Here is a 21,615-nt window from a genome sequence, read left to right on the forward strand (position 1 = left end):
TTGAAAATAAAGGAACTATCGCGAGATTAGTACAGTAAACGCTGACATAATGGCGACTTTAGCGGTAGAGCTACACGGAAATACATTGTGATCGCAATGTTTACCGGTTGTAGGATTAAATATGTAATTAATACTAAAATTATGAATTAATTTGGATCACATTATTATACCCTTTTTCCAGTTTTTAGGTTTTTTGTAGCTCTGTTTTAGGAAATTTATAGGTTTTCAACTTCTGAGCCCTAGTCATTACTATAGGCTTGTTTTATTCTCTGTAGTAAGCCATTATTAAAGAGGAGTTGGAATAGGACTGAACTGTACCATCATAACTTTTCTCGGACTTCAGAAATTAGAGCCACATTGAATCACATGACTCATAATGGTGCATGCTCCAACTGGTACAGAATAATTTGGAGTGGTATGGTTCATGCACGCTCAGGTTATAAAATTATCCTTTCATGTCACCTGGCAATCAGCTAGATTAGTTAAAATCAAGAGAATTCCACCTTTCAATGCATGTATTATTTGTGTTATCAAATGAGAACACTTAACTACAAGGACATGTTTTGTCTAGTTTTGAGACATCTTCAGCTTTAATGATAACAACACAGAAAATGACAAAAGACACATATTTAAACACAGATAATGGATATGTTAAAAAATTTTAAAACACTAAATGCCACAGTTGTTGTTTTCTTTCTTCTTTGTGATAAACACTATATCTGTAAATGTTATTCTATCTCACTGTTTCTTTCCTTAAATTAATGAATAATGAATAAAACTCTGCATTGAGCTATGTACTGTATGTAATTATATCGTAAAAGGTGAAATCATAGGCGGGGAAACTCCTCTCGATTGTAAAATATACCTTCCATTTGGGTAATTTTACAGAATTCTTAAATTTGTACACACGGGTTATAGATTTTATATATCAGGTAGATTGTTATAAATGATGATACTTGAAGATAATAGTGTTTTTAGACCAAATTTTGTGGTACTATAGCTCATTCCATGTGAAGAAAACAGTATTGCTCTTATGAACCTACAAGGAGTGAACACACCCCCTCCGAGACACCCAATAATTCCTTGTGATTAAGGGATATTACAATACACTTCGTAATGTATTATGCAAGATAGATAAAAAGGATGAGGCATTTTTGCAGGTGAGTTATAAAAATAACTACATAATCTTTTCTTTTTTATAAATACATTTGTAGGGAGGAAGCACAGTGGCAGTAACAGCAATTGCTTCATTGCCTTCCTTCATTATCCTTCCGTGTTGCTCTGGTACAAGCCTTGTGTAGTCCCTCACTCTGTGAACCGCCGGCAGCTCACTTCTGTAGTGAAGTCATCTACAGAATTTATTTGTTGCCTCTGTTTTCTAGCCTTTATTGCCTGGAGAAATTTTATTAAATGCAATTAAATGCATCCCTCACTCCTCAAGCCCATAAAACTTATTTGTCTATTTTCACCCCAATTTGCCTTACACTTCAATGTTGAAGTTTTTGATGTGTCATAGTTTACCTCTGATTCTGTACAAACCAAAAATAGCCCCTGTAAACCCCCCTCCCCACTCCCTTTAGTTCACAAAAATAATTTCTAGCTTAGTTTCTTCCGCTTTTTGTCTTGAAGTTAAATACTGGATTTTACAAATTTATGTGCCGCCTTTTTCCTGTGATGGTGTTGAGCAGAGCCGTTCAATATGTCAACCCTGTTGTCATAAGAGCAATACTGTTTTTTTAATGTGGAATGAACTATAGTAAACTGGACATGCAAATTTTTAGCCTGTCTGGTAGTAAGATGATGAATATATGATTATCAACAGGAAAGGCACAGTTTCAAACATTCTCCTGGGGAAAACTCTGTTACAGTCTGTTTCTAACTTGAAATATCTTGGAAGTATCATTTCAAAAGATAAGACAATAAACCAAGAAATACTTAATAGGACTCGGGAAGCTTCTCAATTTTATTTTCAAGTGATAAATCTACTTTGGAATGATAAAATATTCCAGAAAGCAAAACTGACCATGTTTCATACCATCTTCATTCCAGTTCTCACCTATGGACTACAAACATGTACCCTGCATAATAAGGCTAACAGTAAAATCCAGTCAACAAAAATAAAATGTATCAGAACAATGAACCAAAAGATGAGGAAAGACAAGATTAGAAATGAAGCATACAGGAAGGAGGCTGGCATCAAAATACCTGCTACTGAGCTTTTAGGAAGACCCAGGCTACAATGGTTTGGACATGTTATGAGGATGGACAGAGTGAGAAACAGCAAGGAACTACTTTGACAGAGAAGTGAAAGGCGATAGACCAGTAGGGAGGCTAAGGAATTGATGGATAGACACAGTAAAATTGGAGGTCAACAAGAGGAATGTTAAGTGGGAGGACATAAAGGAACAGAAATTATACTTTGACAGGAAGAAGTGGCAAGCACTTGTACACCACACCCAGGAAACTGGAGATGGAAAATGATGATGATGATGATGATGATCAAAAATCAAAATCAGTTTATTTGCAAATAAGATGTCTACCTCCGTGGCAAATGGTACATTATTATGGTACATTATATTATTATCAAGCACCAAATTTTAAATTAACAACAGGAAAAGGAGACATTTTCCTAACATACAGTATTATACAATTTGCACTAACAATTTTTCTATTAAACACACAGCTCATCCTTAATAAATTTATTGTATTTAAAAAATTCCACTCATAATATCTTCTTATAACATTATATGGTATTGAATAGGTGGACCTCTCTTGTTTCCATTAGATTCTCGGTTCAATACGGAATAAACATGAAGTTTTTAAACTTGAACTTACAAACATAATCAACTCATGTACAGTATGTGGAATTACTTCAAATAATATTATACAACTTCCATAACATTAAAATTTACATAGCTTTTTTTTTTTTTTACATATTTTGGTACCTAACAAGCATAACAACATTCTGCATCTTAACCAGAGCCCCTTTTGTCACCACTTTTCAGAGTTCTGAAGGGCCTTCACAGCTACCGTAGCGGTCTCAGGGCCCTCAAAGTCCCCACTGTACTTCACCCCTACAGGCAGTCCCCTACTTTGGCTGTCCAATCTCCATAGACCAGGGGATGGAATTAATATATTTACAATAACCTGCACAGGTCGAATGCCGTCTAACATTTTATTTCTTTTCTCTGTTGCTGCTTATTCTTTTTTGAATATCTGTACAGATTTTGGAAGAGGATCGAACCCTTCCCCTGGTAAACTGTTCCACTCCTTTACGCCCTTCCCAATGAATGAAAATTTACCCCAAACACTTCTGATAAAAACCTTTTTAATTTTATACTTGTGGTGGTGGTGGCGGCAGTGGTGGTGGTGGTGGTGGTGGTGGTGGTGTTGATGATGATGATGAAGATGATGAGAGACAGAATGGTATTTGAGTGACAAAATCTAAATTTTACCTTCTGGAGGAAAATTGCTATAGAGATTTTAAAGCTTTCTGAGATTTGTAATACCTCAGCTGTTTGATAAATAATTCTTGGAGGTAATTAAAGTTCCTTTGGTGCAAAGTCCCACTAATATGTTCATGTAGCACAAATGTGAGTGTATTAAGATGGGTGTAAGTTTCTGTTATGAAGCACTTGTGTATTTTCCTCTATGTATTATGATTGTATGAAAACATCGTTTAAAACAGTAGTTGTTAACTGAAAAATGCTTTTAAATGCTATTGTACTTGTTGTTCTCTTCTAGTCAATGACACTTGTGATAAATTGGAGTGCAAGAGACTGGCTGGACGTATGCTGGCTCAGATGGGACATGAATTCAACCCTTGTGATAACTTCTATATGTATGCTTGTGGAGGTATACACAGTGATCCCTTTTTGCAGCCCTATGACTACACCGTGGACATGATGGACCGCATTCGACGTAAGTTAAATAAGACGTCTCACAAGTACTATTTTTTACTGTTTAAATAAATAATAGAATTCTCTAAGAACTCTGTGCATGTGAGCTGGACACTGTTAAACAATAAATTTAGATTAAAACAAACTTTGTACCACTGATATACAAATACCTGATCTTGAAAAATATTTAATATATCAATGATATTTTTACCAATGAAACACTGTTTGTGTTATCGCTCTAATTTATTTTGGTATAAACCCATAAATGGACACTCACATATAAACACACACAATTCTATTCAACTATGAATGACCACACTCACTATTTACAGGTCTCTGTCCTCTTCACACAGCAGGTAATCTGACACTAGTGACAGCTATAATCCTTATTGACAGGCTCGCCTTACTTTCACTCTTGCTCACAAGTCCAGTCATCCCACGCACCAGCTACAGATGGACAGATACAAACCAGGGCTGTTCTTTGGTTGAACTCCAGAGAAAATAAAGTAATTGACACGGTCAAACACAGTGAACTACTTCACTCAGTCACTACTGATCTGCATTTAGGGCAGTCACCCAGGTGGCAGATTCTCTATCTGTTGTTTCCTAGTCTTTTCTTGAATGATTGTAAAGAAATTGGAAATTTATTGAATATCTCCCTTGGTAAGTTATTCCAATCCCTAACTCCCCTTTGTATAAATGAGTATTTTCCCCAATTTGTCCTCTTGAATTCCAAATTTATCTTCATATTGTGATCTTTCCTACTTTTAAACACACCACTCAAAGTTATTTGTCTACTCATTTCCTTCCACGCCACCTCTTCACTCACAGCTCAGAACATACCACTTACAAGTTATAAAATTCATTGTTATTTAAACCCGTATTGAAGGTAACTTCTTATAAATATGTAAAAAAAAATATTATGTGTTATTTTCCACCTATTCAATCAATCAATCAATCAATCAATCAATCAATCAATCAATCAATCAATCAATCAATCAATGAATGAATCAATCAATCAATCAATCAATCATAAGAGTAATGTTCTTTCCTCATTAAACTATGAACATGGGACATATTTTGCCCCTTTTAAATGGCATCATCAGCCTTATCATCACCTCAATACCAAAACAGGTACTGTATAGCTATGACATAATCTAAAAATTCTTATAATTTAAAACATTAAAATGATGTATAGTCGTTATTTAAAGAACTTAATTAGACATGAGAATCATTAATATGCTAAAGACCTAATGCCTTGGTCAAGAGTAAAATGTGAATTAACCCATATGGTACAATAGACATTGGTAAAATTTAAGTGAGTTAAAACATTTTAAAACAAGATTTAGAAAGGAAATACATTCCAACACATAAAGTTTCGACATATTATTTAACTATTTAACTAATCATCTGAGCCCAAACTTTGCAACATTTTTATAATGCTACTTTTTTGTCTTATGCTTCAAGAATGTATTCGTAAGTTCTAAAGCCATACTAGCGCAGAAATCCAGCAAATGCTTCCCATTCCCGTTAGCTTCCATATCTTCCCCACATTCACCAATCACTCTTTCGTATCCTTCAGTTCTATTCCCAACTCTCGCATTGATATCATCCATTAGCACTATTCTGTCCTTGTTGTTGACCCTGACCACGATGTCACTCAATGCTTCATAAAACTTGTCAACTTCATCCTCATCTGCACCCTCACATGTTGAATACACGGACACAATTCTAGTCCTAATTCCTCCAACTGACAAATCTACCCGCATCATTCGCTCATTTATGTGCCTAACAGAAACTATGTTGCGAGCATTGGTATTCCTGATAAACAGCCCTACTCCATACTCTGCCCTTCCCTTTCTAACACTTATCAAGTACAATTTATAATCTCTTCTTCCTCATTATCTCCCCTTACCCAAATATCACTTAATCCTAGCACATCCAGATGCATCTTCTTTGCTGACTCAGTCAGTTCTACTTTCTTTCTTCCATAAGCCCCATTAATATTGATAGCTCCCCATCAAAATCCATTTTGTTCGCCAAGTTGTTTCCAAGGAGTCCCTCGCCTGTCAAATGGGAGTGGGACTCCATTACTCCCATAGGTCCGAGACTTACTTAAAATATTCTGAGCTCAGTAAATTCATGAAGCAGGATGCTACCCTACTTACACATAGTCCAAGTGAGGATCTCTCCTCTAACGAGTTATGGACCACCAGTGGATTGTACAGTCTTAGCCGCCTGAGCACAAGGAGGGCCATGACTCAGAAAATGTCTGAGATGCAGTGAATGAAGGAGGATAGGTTACCTAGGAGAATAATGGACTCTGTAATGGAGGGTAAGAGAAGTAGAGGTAGACCACGATGACGATGGTTAGACTAAGTTTCTAATGATTTAAAGATAAGAAGTATAGAACTAAATGAGGCCACAGCACTAGTTACAAATAGAAGATTGTGGTGACATTTAGTAAATTCACAGAGGCTTGCAGACTGAACACTGAAAGGCATAACAGTCTATAATGATAATGTATGTATGTACTCTTTTGTCAGAAATGACCCAGAACAAATCGAGCTGCTTTTTCTTTTCTTTTTTCATATTTTCCAGTTCTTGAATCAAGTAATCCTGGTGAGGGTCCCATACACTGGAACCATATTCTAGTTGGATTCATACCAGAGACTTATATGCATTCTCCTTTACATCCTTACTACAACCCACAAGTACCCTTAAGTAGCCTCATAACCATGTGCAGATGATGTTAATCTGTATAGAGTAATAAATAAGTTACAAGATTGTGAGCAACTGCAAAATGACCTTGATATTTGTGAGATGGACAGCAGGCAATGGTATGATGATAAACAGTGTTAAAAGTCAGGTTGTGAGTTTTAGTTACTGCGGTGATGGCGTGAAAGTTCCTTTGAGGATCACTGTAAGTACCTAGGTGTTAATATAAGGAAAGATCTTCATTGGGGTAGTCACATAAATGGGATTGTAAATAACGGGTACAGATCTCTGCACATGGTTATGAGTGTGTTTAGGGGTTATAGTAAGAAATCTGATTCCACTTCTTTACTCATATCCTTAATATATATAAAATAGCTTGTCCTGACTGACTGACTGATTCATCATCGCTGAGCCAAAACTACTGGACATAAAGAAATGAAATTTTGGGGATATATTCACATTATGATGTAGGTGCTCGCTAAGAGAGGATTTTTGGATATTCCTTCGGTAAGGGGGTGAAAAGGGGGGATGAAATTTTAAAATGAGTGTATCTATATTTCAAAACTTTAAACGTTTATAGATGTGAAAATTGTGTATTTAGAATCTTCTTTAAAAATAAGGAAACACGTATTTTTTTGTTTTCAGAAAATCCCAATAGGAGGGGTGAAAAAGGGTGAAAATGATGGAAAATGGGTTGAATGGCTTTAATCAGGATACCGGTACTTATATATCAGAAACTGAAGATATTACAGACCTCAAAATTGGTACTTTTGATCTCTTTTAAAAATAAAGAAACACGTATTTTTTTGTTTTTGGAAAATCAATTAATGGGAGGGTGAAAAGGGGGTGAATTTTTAAAATGAGTGAATCTATATCTCGAAACTTTTAAAGTTTGCTGATGTAAAAATTGGTATTTAGAATCTTCATTAAAAATAAAGAAACACGTATTTTTTTTGTTTTCGGAAAATCGCAATAGGAGGAGTGAAAAGGGGTGAAAATGGGTTGAATGCCTTTAACGAGGATACTTATATCTCAGAAACTGAAGATATTACAGACCTGAAAATTGGTGTTTGGGATCTCCTTTAAAAATAAAGGAGCACTTATTTTTTTGTTTGTGGAAAATCCAGTTAATGGGGGGGGGGGGGTGAAAAGGGGGGTAATATTTTAAAATGAGTGTATCTATATCTCAAAACTTTTAAAGGTTATAGATGTAAAAATTGGTATTTAGAATCTCCTTTAAGAATAAAGAAACACGTATTTTTTGTTTTCGGAAAATCGCAATAGGAGGAGTGAAAAGGGGTGAAAAATGGGTTGAATGCCTTTAATGAGGCTACTTATATTTCAGAACCTGAAGATATTACAGACCTGAAAATTGGTGTTTGGGATCTCCTTCAAAAGTAAAGAAACACGTATTTTTTTTGTTTGTGGAAAATCCAATTAATGGGGGGGTGGGTGGGTGAAAAGGGGGTGATTTTTAAAATGAGTGTATCTATATCTCAAAACTTTTAAAGTTTATAGATGTAAAAATTGGTATTTAGAATCTCCTTTAAAAATAAAGAAACACATATTCTTTTGTTTTCTGAAAATCCCAATAGGAAGGGTGTAAAAGGGTGAAAAAAGGGTTGAATGCCTTTAATGAGGCTACTTATATTTCAGAACCTGAAGATATTACAGACCTGAAAATTGGTATTTTGGATCTACTTTAAAAGTAAAGAAACACGTATTTTTTCGTTTTTGGAAAATCCAAATATTGGGGGGTGAAAAGGGGGGTGAATTTTTTAAAATGAGTGCGTCTACATCTTAAAACTTTAAAATTTACAGATGTAAAAATTGGTAGTTAGAATCTCCTCTAAAAATAAAGGAAGACGTATTTTTTTGTTTACTGTAAATCCTAATAGGAGGGGTGCAAAAAGGGGTGAAAAATGGGTTGAATGCCTTTAATGGGGATACATATATCTCAGAAACGAAAGATATTACAGAACTGAAAATTTGTATATGGGATCTCCTTTAAAAATAAAGAAACACGTAATTCTTAGTTTTTTGGCAATCCAATTAATGGCGGTTAAACAGGAGTGACAAATTGGGGTGAATTTTTTGAAAGACTATATCTACAGAATATCTTGGAAACGTAAAATGTTACAGACGTAAAAATTGGGTGTTTGGAATCTCCTGTAAATGTAAATAAACATATGTGATTTGTTTTTGGAAACTCCACTTAAGGGGAACTCAAAAGGGGTGATATTTTAAAATGAGAATTTTTACAGTATATCTAAAAAAACTTAACATGTTACAGAACTTAAGGTATTTTTTATCTCTATTAAACATAAACGTGTGTTTTTAGTTTTCGGAAATACCACTTGGGTGGAGGGGGGTGGTAAAAGTGACAGAAAATGGTGTTGAATTCTTTTAATTAGGCTACTGATATCACAAAAATGAAGACGTTACAGACATGAAATTTGATATTTGCAATCTGCTTTAAAAGTAAAGAAACACGTATTCTCGGAAAATCCAATGGGGGGGGGGGGGGAGAATTGAAAAATTAATTGGCTTAATTGTATGAGAATACATACATCTAATAAAAACTAAAGTTGTTACAGACGTGAAAATTCGTATTTGGATCTCCTTTAAAAACAAAGAAAAGCGCGTTTTGGTGGGGAAACCATTTGGAGGGCGGGAGTGTAAAGGAGTTGAATTCCTTTCATGAGGACACATAAATCAAAAATTGAAGAAGTTAGAGTCGTGATCATTGGTATTTAAGAAGATCCTTTACTATTAAAGAAACAAGTATTTTTTGCGGGAAAATTCACTTGGGGGGGGGGGGAGTATTGTGATATGAAGTGCAGAAAGTAAATTATTTTTATTGGGATACTTATATCTCAAAACTGAAGGTAATAGACGTGAACATTGGTGTTTGGAATCTCCCTTAAACATAAAGAAACAAGCATTCTTTTAATATTTTGGGGGCGGGGGGGGGGGGCGGTAAATAAACTTAACAGCGGTGGGGTGTAGAAGGAGGTGAGATCAATTGATTTTACTGTTATTAATGTACTTATAAGGATCCTCCATTGCTCAGGCGGCAGCGCGCCGGCCTCTCACAGCTGGGTCCCGTGGTTCAAATCCCGGTCACTCCATGTGACATTCCTGCTGGACAAAACGGTGGCGGGACAGGTTTTTCTCCGGATACTCCGGTTTTCCCTGTCATCAGCCATTCCAGCAACACATAATAGTAATAATAATAATAATAATAATAATAATAATAATAATAATAATAATAATAATAATAATAATAATAATAATAATAATAATATTCCGGACCGTCGTCAAATGTGCGGACCGCGCTGGAAACGGCTCCTGGACGGGTAATGACTAAGAATGCAGTCCGGCCGCGGGTTCAGTGCCGCCAAGGCACCCATTATGACACCACGCCGGATCTCCTGAAGGATTTTATCCATATTAAAAATGATTATAGGAAAAGATGGCAAAGATTTACGGACCCATCTGACCGGGAGGAATACCTGAGCCTATCCCGGGAAGTACGAAATCGATTGCTGGAAAGGAAGATTGAAAAATGGGAGGAAACGTGCCGTAAAATAATAGAAAACGAGTCAGATCGGGAATTTTGGTGGATTCTCGCAGAAAACGAGTCAGATCGCGAATTTCGTCGGATTAGATATCTAAAACAATAAGCATTCAATTATAAATTTCAGTATAATACCGTAGCGAAGCACGGGTATTTTGCTAGTATATATATATATATGAAAACTTAAAGGTCCAATAATACTGCCTTGAGTAATTCCCCTCTTAATTATTACAGGGTCAGATAAAGCTTCACCTACTCTAATTTTCTGAGATCTATTTTCTAGAAATATAGCAACCCATTCAATCACTCTTTTGTCTAGTCCAATTGCACTCATTTTCACCAGTAGTCTCCCATGATCCACCATAGATATATATTTACCAGATATTGTAATAGGAGTTGAATCATGGCTGAGAAATGATATAATGGATGCAGAAATTTTCTCACGGCACTGGAGAGTGTATCGTAGAGATAGGATAGGAAAGGTGGGAGGGGGAGTTTCCATTCTGGTGAAAGAAGAATTTGTAAGCTACGAAAAAGTTAAAGATGAGACACATGAAATTCTAGGTGTAAGGCTCATTTCTAAAGATAATAGGCAACTTGATATATTTGGAGTGTACAGATCGGGAAAGGGTAGTACTGATGCGGATTCGGAATTATTTGATGGGATAGTAAGCTATGTGGGAAACGACATGGAAAGAAATGTGATTGTAGCGGGAGATCTGAATTTGCCAGATGTCAATTGGGAAGGAAATGCGAACGACAGGAAGCATGACCAACAAATGGCAAATAAGTTAATATGGGAAGGACAGCTGATTCAGAAAGTGATGGAACCAACCAGAGGGAAAAATATTTTGGATGTGGTGCTGACAAAACCAGATGAGCTCTATAGGGAAACTGAAGTAATAGATGGTATTAGTGATCATGAAGCTGTTTTTGTGGTAGTTAAAAATAAATGTGATAGAGAGGAAGGTCTTCAAAGTAGGACTGTTAGGCAGTACCATATGGCTGATAAAGCAGGTATGAGGCAGTTTCTAAAAAGTAATATTATGATCGGTGGAAAATGGTAAATAAAAATGTAAACAGACTCTGGGATGGGTTTAAAGAAATTGTTGAGGAATGCGAAAACAGGTTTGTACCTTTAAGGGTGGTAAGGAATGGTAAAGACCCACCTTATTATAATAGAGAAATAAAGAGACTAAGAAGGAGGTGCAGACTGGAAAGAAATAGAAATGGCTGTGGAAGTAAGGAGAAATTGAAGGAACTTACTAGAAAATTGAATCTAATAAAGAAGGCAGCTAAGGATAACATGATGGCAAGCATAATTGGCAGTCATACAAATTTTAGTGAAAAATGGAAGGGTATGTATAGGTATGTTAAGGCAGAAACAGGTTCCAAGAAGGACATTCCAGGAATAATTAATGAACAAAGGGAGTGTGTATGTGAGGATCTTCAAAAGGCAGAAGTATTCAGTCAGCAGTATGTAAAGATTGTTGGTTACAAGGATGATGTCGAGATAGAAGAGGAGACTAAGGCCAAAGAAGTAATAAAATTTACATATGATAACAATGACATTTACAATAAGATACAAAAGTTGAAAACTAGAAAAGCAGCTGGAATTGATCAGATTTCTGGGGATATACTAAAGACAATAAGTTGGGATATAGTACCATATCTGAAGTACTTATTTGATTATTGTTTGATCGAAGGAGCTATACCAGATGAATGGAGAGTTGCTATAGTAGCCCCTGTGTATAAAGGAAAGGGTGATAGACATAAAGCTGAAAATTACAGGCCATTAAGTTTGACATGCATTGTATGTAAGCTTTGGGAAGGCATTCTTTCTGATTATATTAGACATGTTTGTGAAATTAATAACTGGTTCGATAGAAGGCAATTCGGTTTTAGGAAAGGTTATTCCACTGAAGCTCAACTTGTAGGATTCCAGCAAGATATAGCAGATATCTTGGATTCTGGAGGTCAAATGGACTGTATCGCGATTGACCTGTCTAAAGCATTTGATAGGGTGGATCATGGGAGACTACTGGCAAAAATGAGTGCAATTGGACTAGACAAAAGAGTGACTGAATGGGTTGTTATATTTCTAGAAAATAGATCTCAGAGAGTTAGAGTAGGTGAAGCTTTGTCTGACCCTGTAATAGTTGAGAGGGGAGTTCCTCAGGGCAGTGTTATCGGATCTTTATGTTTTCTTATATATATAAATGATATGAGTAAAGGAGTGGAATCGGAGGTAAGGCTTTTTGCGGATGATGTTATTCTCTATAGAGTGATAAATAACTTACAAGATTGTGAGCAACTGCAACGTGACCTCGAAAATATTGTGAGATGGACAGCAGGCAATGGTATGTTGATAAACGGGGCTAAAAGTCAGGTTGTGAGTTTCACAAATAGGAAAAGTCCTCTCAGTTTTAATTACTGCGTTGATGGGGTGAAAGTTCCTTTTGGGGATCATTGTAAGTATCTAGGTGTTAATATAAGGAAAGATCTTCACTGGGGTAATCACATAAATGGGATTGTAAATAAAGGGTACCAATCTCTGCACATGGTTATGAGGGTGTTTAGGGGTTGTAGTAAGGATGTAAAGGAGAGTGCATATAAGTCTCTGGTAAGACCCCAACTAGAGTATGGTTCCAGTGTATGGGACTCTCACCAGGATTACCTGATTCAAGAACTGGAAAAAATCCAAAGAAAAGCAGCTCGATTTGTTCTGGGTGATTTCCGACAAAAGAGTAGCGTTACAAAAATGTTGCAATGTTTGGGTTGGGAAGAATTGAGAGAAAGAAGAAGAGCTGCTCGACTAAGTGGTATGTTGCAAGTGATAAAAATCATTGTTATCCGTATTGAAGATACTGAATGTAGGATGTTAAAAGGTTTGTTTTTTTCACCTATTCAATCTGAATAGGTGAAAAAAAAAAACCTTTTAACATCCTACATAAGTGGTATGTTCCGAGCTGTCAGCGGAGAGATGGCGTGGAATGACATTAGTAGACGAATAGGTTTGAATGGCATCTATAAAAGTAGGAAAGATCACAATATGAAGATAAAGTTGGAATTCAAGAGGACAAACTGGGGCACATATTCATTTATAGGAAGGGGAGTTAGGGATTGGAATAACTTACCAAGGGAGATGTTCAATAAATTTCCAATTTCTTTGAAATCATTTCGGAAAAGGCTAGGAAAGCAACAGATAGGGAATCTGCCACCTGGGCGACTGCCCTAAATGCAGATCAGTATTGATTGATTGATTGATTGATTGATTGATTGATTGATTGATTGATTGATTGATTGATTGATTGATTGATTGATTGATTGATTGATTGATTGATTGATTGATTGATTGATTGATTGATTGATTGATATCAAATCCCTTAGACAGGTCAGTCATGATACAGCCCATTTGATCTCCTGAATCTCCTATATCTTCCTGGAATCCTACAAGTCAAGCTTCAGTGGAGTAACCTTTCCTAAACCTGAACTGCCTACTATTGAACCTGTTATTAATTTTGGAAACATGTCTAATATAATCAAAAAGAATGCTTTCCCAAAGCTTACATGCAGTGCATGTCAAACAGACTGGCCTGTAATTTTCAGCTTTATGTCTTATCAATTCCAGCTGCTTTTCTAGTTTTCAACTTTTGTATCTTATTGTAAATGTCATTGTTATCATAGGTACATTTTAATACTTCTTTAGCTTTAGTCACTTCCTCTATCTGGACATTATGCTTGTAACCAACAATCTTTACATACTGCTGACTGAATACTTCTGCCTTTTGAAGATCCTCACATACACACTCCGCTTGTTCATTACTAATTCCAGGAATGTCCTTCTTGGAACCTGTTTCTTCCTTAAAGTACCTATACATACGCTTCCATTTATCACTAAAATTGGTATGACTGCAAATTATGCTTGCCATCATGTTATCCTTAGCTGACTTCTTTGCTAGATTCAATTTCTTTGTAAGTTCCTTCAAATTCTCCTTACTTCTACAGAAATTTCTTACTCTATTTCTTTCCAATCTGCACCACCTTCTTAGTCTCTTTATTTCTCTGTTACAACAAAGTGGTTCTTTACCATTCCTTACCACCTTTAAAGGTACAAACCTGTTTTCACATTCCTCAACAATTGCTTTAAACCCATCCCAGAGTCTGTTTACAATTTTATTTATCATTTTCCACCGACATGATAATGGGAGACCTGAATGCCCATGTGGGAACTCATAGAATGGGATACGAGAATGTCCTTGGCCTACATGGGTATGGCGATAGAAATGAAGATGGAGAGAAACTGTTGGACTTTTATATCAGAAATAACCTGATAATGAAGAACACATGGTTTATGAAGAGGAATAGCCATGACATCAGCTGGATATAGTTGGGATGGACGGTATGGAACACTCATCGATTTTATAATAACAGACCGAGAATGGGGAAGCTACATCATGAATACGAAGATAATCCCCAGTGAAAGTATGGAAGGTGATCATAGATTATTAACTGTGGAATTAAAACAAGTAAAAATTCCTAAAATTGTACTGAAGAAGAAACTAAAGATCAGGATTTGGGAATTGGAGGAGGATAAAAGAATGGCATTCCAAGATTGTATAAAAAGGAAGTTGCCCAACACAGAAATACAAAGTGGAGAAGAATGGGACAATTTAAGACAGACATTTGTGGAAGCAGCAATTGAGGTATGTTGGAAAACAAAAGCAGACGTTAAGCGAAAGGAGACACGATGGTAGATAGACAAAATAAAAATAAAATAAAAGGAAGGAACAAGGTGAAGAAAGAAATGGATAAGGAAAAGCAAAATAAACTATTAGAGGGATGAGAATAAGATAGAAAAGTTACATGTGAAATACAAAAGATTGAATCTACAAGCAAAGAGGACTATCAAGGAAGAAAAGGAGAAATGTTGGGAACAGTTAACAAAATTGAGCAAGATAGTCGGGGAAATCAGAAACTATTATACAGAGTAATATAATCAAAAAGAATAAATCAAGAAAAATCAAGGCATTAGAGAGAGAAGATGGATCCATAGTACATGATGAAAAGCATCTTCAGAAGGTGATGCAAAATGTTATGATAATCTTTATAATGAGGATGACTGCTCGGAGCAAGAAAGAGATAAGAAAATGGAAATAATAGGTGGAGAAAAAGAAAAGAACCTGATAACATGGTTGGAACTTGAAAGGGCAGTGAAAGAAAGCAATGACCAAAAGTAAAGCACATGGAAAAGACAAATTCAATGCTGATATGATTAAGGCAGCAGGAAGCAGTGAACTACAGTGGCTATACCAAGCCCTCAATGCCATATGGAAGGATGAAAGGATACCTGAAAATTGGCAACAAGGAAGCATTGTACTATTGTTCAAAAAAGGAAATAGGAAGAAATGTGAAAATTTTAGAGGTTTAACCCTCTTATCACATGGGCTAAAAATAATGGAGAAAGTCATAGACAAAAGACTGAGGGATATAATAGAAACACAGTTAGAGGATGGGTTTAGACCAAATAGATCAACAATAGACTTGATATTTACAGTGCGAATGATAATGGAAAAACATCTGGAAATGAATAAGGGGATCATATTCGTATATTTGAATTTGGAAAAAGCTTATGATACAGTTAAGAGAAAACATGTATGGGAATGCCTACAGAAAAGGAATGTACCAAAATCATTAATTAACAAAATAAAAATGTTGTATCATGAAAGTAAAAGCAGTGTACAAGTGGGGAGTGGTGATTCTGAAACATTTCGTACAAAAAAAGTCTCAAGAAAGGAAGTGCACTGGCTCCATAATTGTTTATTATATTGATGGATGAAATCATAAAACATGTGAAACAGAGTATCAGTAGTGATGAGTGAATGTTTTGGTATTTGCAGATGATGTGGTGATTTAGGGAAGGGGTGAAAAGGAAGTACAAAGGAGACTGGACATTTGGAATAAAAATCTGAAGGAGCTTAGAATGGTAATTAGTAAAAAGAAAACTGTAGTCATGCACTGTGGAAAAGAGAAAAAGAGAAGCCAAGTGAACATAGACAGAGAACGATTAGAGAATGTAGAACAGTTTACATATCTGGGTAGCATTATTAATGGAAGTAATGAAATCAACCCTGAAATTAATAACAGAATAAGTAAAGGTACAACATTTTATCATGAAGTCAGAGAGCTTTTATGGAATGACAAAGTATCGAAGAGAATGACATTAACATTATATAAACAGTACTCCATACCAATTGTAACATACGGACTAGTAACTAATAAGAGACAAGATAGTAAGATACAAGCAGTAGAAATGAAATTTTTAAGAACATAGGTTAAAAAGACAAGAAGAGATAGAATCCAAAATATTAAAATCAGAGAAGAGCTAAATATAGAACTTTTAGTGCAGAACATATAGAAAGCAAGACTGAGATGGTTTGGACATGTAAAAAGAATGGGAAAGGAATGGGTAGCAAGAAGGGAATTAGAAAGAGAAGTTGAGGGAAAGAGACCAGTGGGAAGACCAAGAAGAAGGTGGATGGATCAGATTTGGAAGGACATTAGGGAAGCTAGATTGGATGTGGCAGAAGTAATGGAGCAGGAAAAGTGGAAGGACAGAAATGAGTGGAGGAGGCTTGTTAACCACACCTGGGCGACTGGAGTGGGACATTGGTGATGATGATGATGATGATGATGATGATGATGATGATGATGATGATGATGATGATGATGATGATGTTTTCCACCGATCGTAGTTACTTTTACAAAACTCCCTCATGGCTGTTTTAGCAGCCATATGGTACTGCCTAATAGTTCTACCTTTAAGACCTGCCTTTCTATCACATTCATTTTTAACTACGACAAAAACAGCTTTGTGATTACTAATACCATCTATTACTTCAGTTTCCATATAGAGTTCATCTGGTTTTACCAGCACCATGTCCAGTATATTCTTCCCTCTAGTTGGTTCCTCTAGTTGGTGGTGGACTCATACGACGAGGCGACCAAAGGAAGATAGCTTAGATAACCTAGGAGGATAGTGGACTCAGTTATGATGGGTAAGAGAAGTAGAGGCAGACCATGGTGATGTTGCTTAGTCCTAGCTTTTAATCATTTGTTGAATCTTCAAAAGGCTGAAGTATTCAGTCAGCAGTATGTAAAGATTGTTGGTTACAAGGATAGTGTCCAGAGAGAGGAGGTGACTGATATGAAAGAAGTATTAAAATTTACCCATGATAACAATGACATTTAAAGCCTCCGTGGCTCAGGAGGCAGTGCGCTGGCATCTCACCGCTGGATTCCTTGGTTCAAATCCCGGTCACCCATGTTAGATTTGTGCTGGAAAAAGTGGAGGCGGGACTGGCTTTTCTCCGGGTACTCTGGTTTTCCCTCTCATCTTTCATTCCAGCAACACTCTCCAGTATCATTTCATTGCATCTATCATTCATTAATCATTGCCCCAGAGGAGTGCGACAGGCTTCGCCAGCCGGCATAATTTGTATCCTCACCGCTAGATGGGGGCTTCATTCATTCTGTTCCTGACCTAGTCGAGTGACTGGAAACAGGCTGTATATTTTCAACAATGGCTTTTACAACAAGATACAAAAGTTGAAAACTCAAAAAGCAGCTGGAATTGGTAAGATTTCTGGTGATATACTAAAGACAATGGGTTGGGATATAGTACCATATGTGAAATACTTATTTAATTATTGTTTGCTTGAAGGAGCTACAAAAAAAACAAAAAACGGAGGGTTGCTATTGTAGCCTATGTGTATAAATGAATGGGCAATAGACATAAAGCTGAAAATTACAAGCCAGTCAGTTTGACATGCATTGCAGGTTAGCTTTGGAAAAACATTCTTTCTGATTATATTAAACTTGTTTGCAAAATTACTAACCAGTTTGATAGAAGGCAGTTCGGGTTTAGGAAAGGTTATTCCACTGATGCTCAACTTATAGGATTCCAGCAAGATATAGCAGATATCTTGGATTCAGGAGATCAAATGGATTGTATAGCGATTGACCTATCTAAGACATTTGTTAGGGTAGATCATGGGAGACTGCTGACAAAAGAGTGACTGAATGGGTGGCTATATTTCTATAAAATATAGTTCTCAGAGAATTAGAGTAGGCGAAGCTTAATCTGACCCTGTAATAATTAAGAGGGGAATTCCTCAAGGCAGTATTATTGGACCTTTATGTTTTCTTATATATATATATAAATGATATGAGCAAAGAAGTGGAATCAGAAATAAGGCTTTTTGCAGATGATATTATTCTGTATAGAGTAATAAATAAGTTACAAGATTGTGAGCAACTGCAAAATGACCTCAAAAAAGTTGTGAAATGGACAGTAGGCAATGGTATGATGATAAACGGGGTTAAAAGTCAGGTTGTGAGTTTCACAAATAGGAAATGTCCTCTCAGTTTTAATTACTGCATTGATGGGGTGAAGGTTCCTTTTGGGAATCATTGTAAGTACCTAAGTGTTAATATAAGGAAAGATCTTAACTGGGGAAATCACATAGATGGGACTGTAAATAAAGTGTACAGATCTCTGCTCGTGGTTATGAGGGTATTTAGGCGTTGTAGTAAGGATGGCTCCAGTGTACGGAACCCTCATCAGGATTACTTGATTCAAGAACTGGAAGAAATCCAAAGAAAAGCAGCTCAATTTGTTCTGGGTGATTTCAGACAAAAGAGTAACATTACAAAAATCTTGCAAAGTTTGGGCTGGGAAGACTTGGGAGAAAGGAGACGAGCTGCTCAGCTAAGCAGTATGTACCAAGCCATCAGTGGAGGGATGGCGTGGAATGTCATTAGTAGACGAATAAGTTTGAGTGGTGTCTTTAAAAGTAAGAAAGATCACAATATGAAGATAAATTGGAATTCAAAAGACAAATTAGGTCAAATATTTGTTTATAGGAAGGTGAGTTAGGGACTGGAACAACTTACCAAGGGAGATGTACAATAAGTTTCAAATTTCTTTTCAATCATTTAAGAAAAGGCTAGGAAAACAGCGAATCTGCCACCTGCGTGACTGTCCTAAATGCAGATCAGTAGTGATTAGATTTTTTTTTCTTTTTTAGGTGTGTTGCAATCAGTTACAAATAGAAAATTGTGGAAGTACTTAGGCTGCAGACTGAATGTTATCAGGCATAACAGTCCATAATGAAGAGGAATGAATGTAAATTGATTGTTGAATAATTTCAATAATTTTGCATATATGTGTTCTGTAGGTAACAATCAACTTTTGTATTGGTTGGATGTTTTTTCCTGATATCTTGATTTACTATGAACAAGTGCATTTATGGTATTATTGACCTTACATTCTGCAAAGCTTCTGAACCAGTCTGATATGTCTATGTATAATTCCTTGAATTTCAGATGGTATGGAGAGAGAGAGTCATAGCCAACCTGCCTTTTTGAAGTTTGCCAGCTTCTACAGTTCATGCATGGAAGCAAATGATGTAGAGTTTCAACTGGCAAGAGAACGTAAGTCAAGGAACAATGTCTAAGGGCAGTTTACAAATGTTATATAACACTATCTTGGTTTTTCATTCCATGTTGTTCCACAACATCTTCCCATGCATCTAACTGTTCCTCGATATCCTTTTCCTTTTTCTCCCTACACTAAGGAAAAAGAGAGACCTACAAGAGCGATATTGCTTGGAGGGAAACAGCTTAGGAAGGTAGAGAGTTACAAGTACCAGGGGTATGCATAAGTTTTTGCCAGGTTTTGTGTAAAGAAAAGACGTATTTTTCGAGGGAAATTCATTTTCTGTTTATTCAAAATATTGGCCATTGGCTTCTATGCATTTGTCCCATCTTTCATTTAAGTTATGAATATCATGCCAGAAAAACTGCTTGTCTTTTGCAGCAAACCATTCATCGAGGCATTTTCCAACTTCCTCAAAATTGCTGAAGTGCTGCTCTGCGAGTGCATGCCCCATTGATGCGAAGAGGTGATAGAAGGCAGTAGGTTGGGGCTGTACAGCGGGTGCGGAAGGGTGTCACATCCAAGCGATTTCAAGGTGTCTTTCACTGGTTTTGCTGTGTGAGATGGCACATTGTCATTTAACAAAATCACTTTGCCATGTCTTCTGGCCCATTCTGGTCATGTTTCAATCAATGCACGATTTAACCATCTTGGAGCCAAGAGTTGATCTGGTCGGCCGCTCCCCATCAGCTGGAAGAGGCCAGAGCTCCGCCTCCACTCTACTACTGTAAAGTGCCAGGCCGTTTTCAGTGGAAATACATGTATTTTAAAATTTGCGTATATCTACCGGTGTATAGCAAATACTGGCATGAAATTTTCTAGATATCGACTACGTAGAATAAAAAATTGGTTTGGAGTGATATAAGGAGTCAAAGACGTTTTATTGTTGATTTATAGTTGATGGTAACGTTTATTTTTAGGAAGAGAAAAATATTTTCGCACTTTCTCTATCAATATCTACTTTGAAAAAATAATTTACGATACAAAAGAATATACGTAATTATGTATAATGTATTTCTAAATACAATTCTATAGAATAACTAATTTGAACAAGAAAAATAAAAATGTAAAAATTAAAAATTCAAACATATGTCACTAGTAAAAACAAGACAATTTTACTCACCGATAAAATTTGCGTAGGTGTATCGATGTTTGGCAAATACTGACAACAAATTTTCCATGCGCGGACAACACAGTATTAGAATAATTCTGAATTATTAAATAAGTAAAAAATAGTAGTTGATATTATAGTTTCTGTTTTCACAAAAAATAGCTTCTCGTTTTTTCTGTTGCAGTATATATTAGAAAAATAATTTTACAATACAACAGAATTTACGAAATTAAGAAATGTATGGCACTAAACCCATGATTTTCTTTGACCTACTAAGCCACCGCTGCTCAGTTCGGTACCTGCAGTTTACGAGGTGAATCATGGTCAGTGAGACGGATCCTCTCAGTAATTATTCTTGGTTTTCCAGACCGGGATCGCCCTCTCACCCTCAGATATCTCCTCAATTGCAATCACTTAGGGTCACTTCGATTGAGTGGACCTTGAACCAACCCTCAGGACCAGGCGAAAATTCTTGACCTGGGCGGGAATCGAACCCATGACCTCCGGGTGAGAGGCAGGCACGCTAGGTTTGGCCCACGGAGACCGGCATTTAGGTAATGATAGAGGACTATATGTGACTATAAGGTTTAGCAGAGAGTAAGTGAAAAGTAAATTGAAGTATGATATGGGCGGAGAATCAGACGGTAGGGCATGTTTAGGTCCAAGAACTTCCTTGAAGGACACAGGAGGTTGAGGAGTTGTCAGGTTCATTGGGACAAATTTTCACAAAATGTTCTCCAGAGACATTATCATATTCGTTATCACTAGTTTCATCTCCCACCATATTCAGAGTAGCTTTAATGCTGTT

General features: G+C 36.4%; 1 protein-coding gene across 1 annotated transcript in view; it reads left to right on the forward strand.

Annotated features, from left to right (window-relative positions):
* LOC136872809 (endothelin-converting enzyme 1) overlaps window positions 1–21,615 on the forward strand; it is a 260,882-nt gene that overhangs the window by 12,291 nt on the left and 226,976 nt on the right. The window contains exons 2-3 of the mRNA XM_067146647.2: window positions 3,745–3,921; window positions 19,585–19,692. Of these exons, the coding sequence (XP_067002748.2) occupies window positions 3,745–3,921; window positions 19,585–19,692 (285 nt within the window). The remainder of the gene's footprint in view (window positions 1–3,744; window positions 3,922–19,584; window positions 19,693–21,615) is intronic.

Source organism: Anabrus simplex, chromosome 4 (genome assembly GCF_040414725.1).
Source record: "Anabrus simplex isolate iqAnaSimp1 chromosome 4, ASM4041472v1, whole genome shotgun sequence".
In the NCBI taxonomy this organism is placed as follows: domain Eukaryota; kingdom Metazoa; phylum Arthropoda; class Insecta; order Orthoptera; family Tettigoniidae; genus Anabrus; species Anabrus simplex.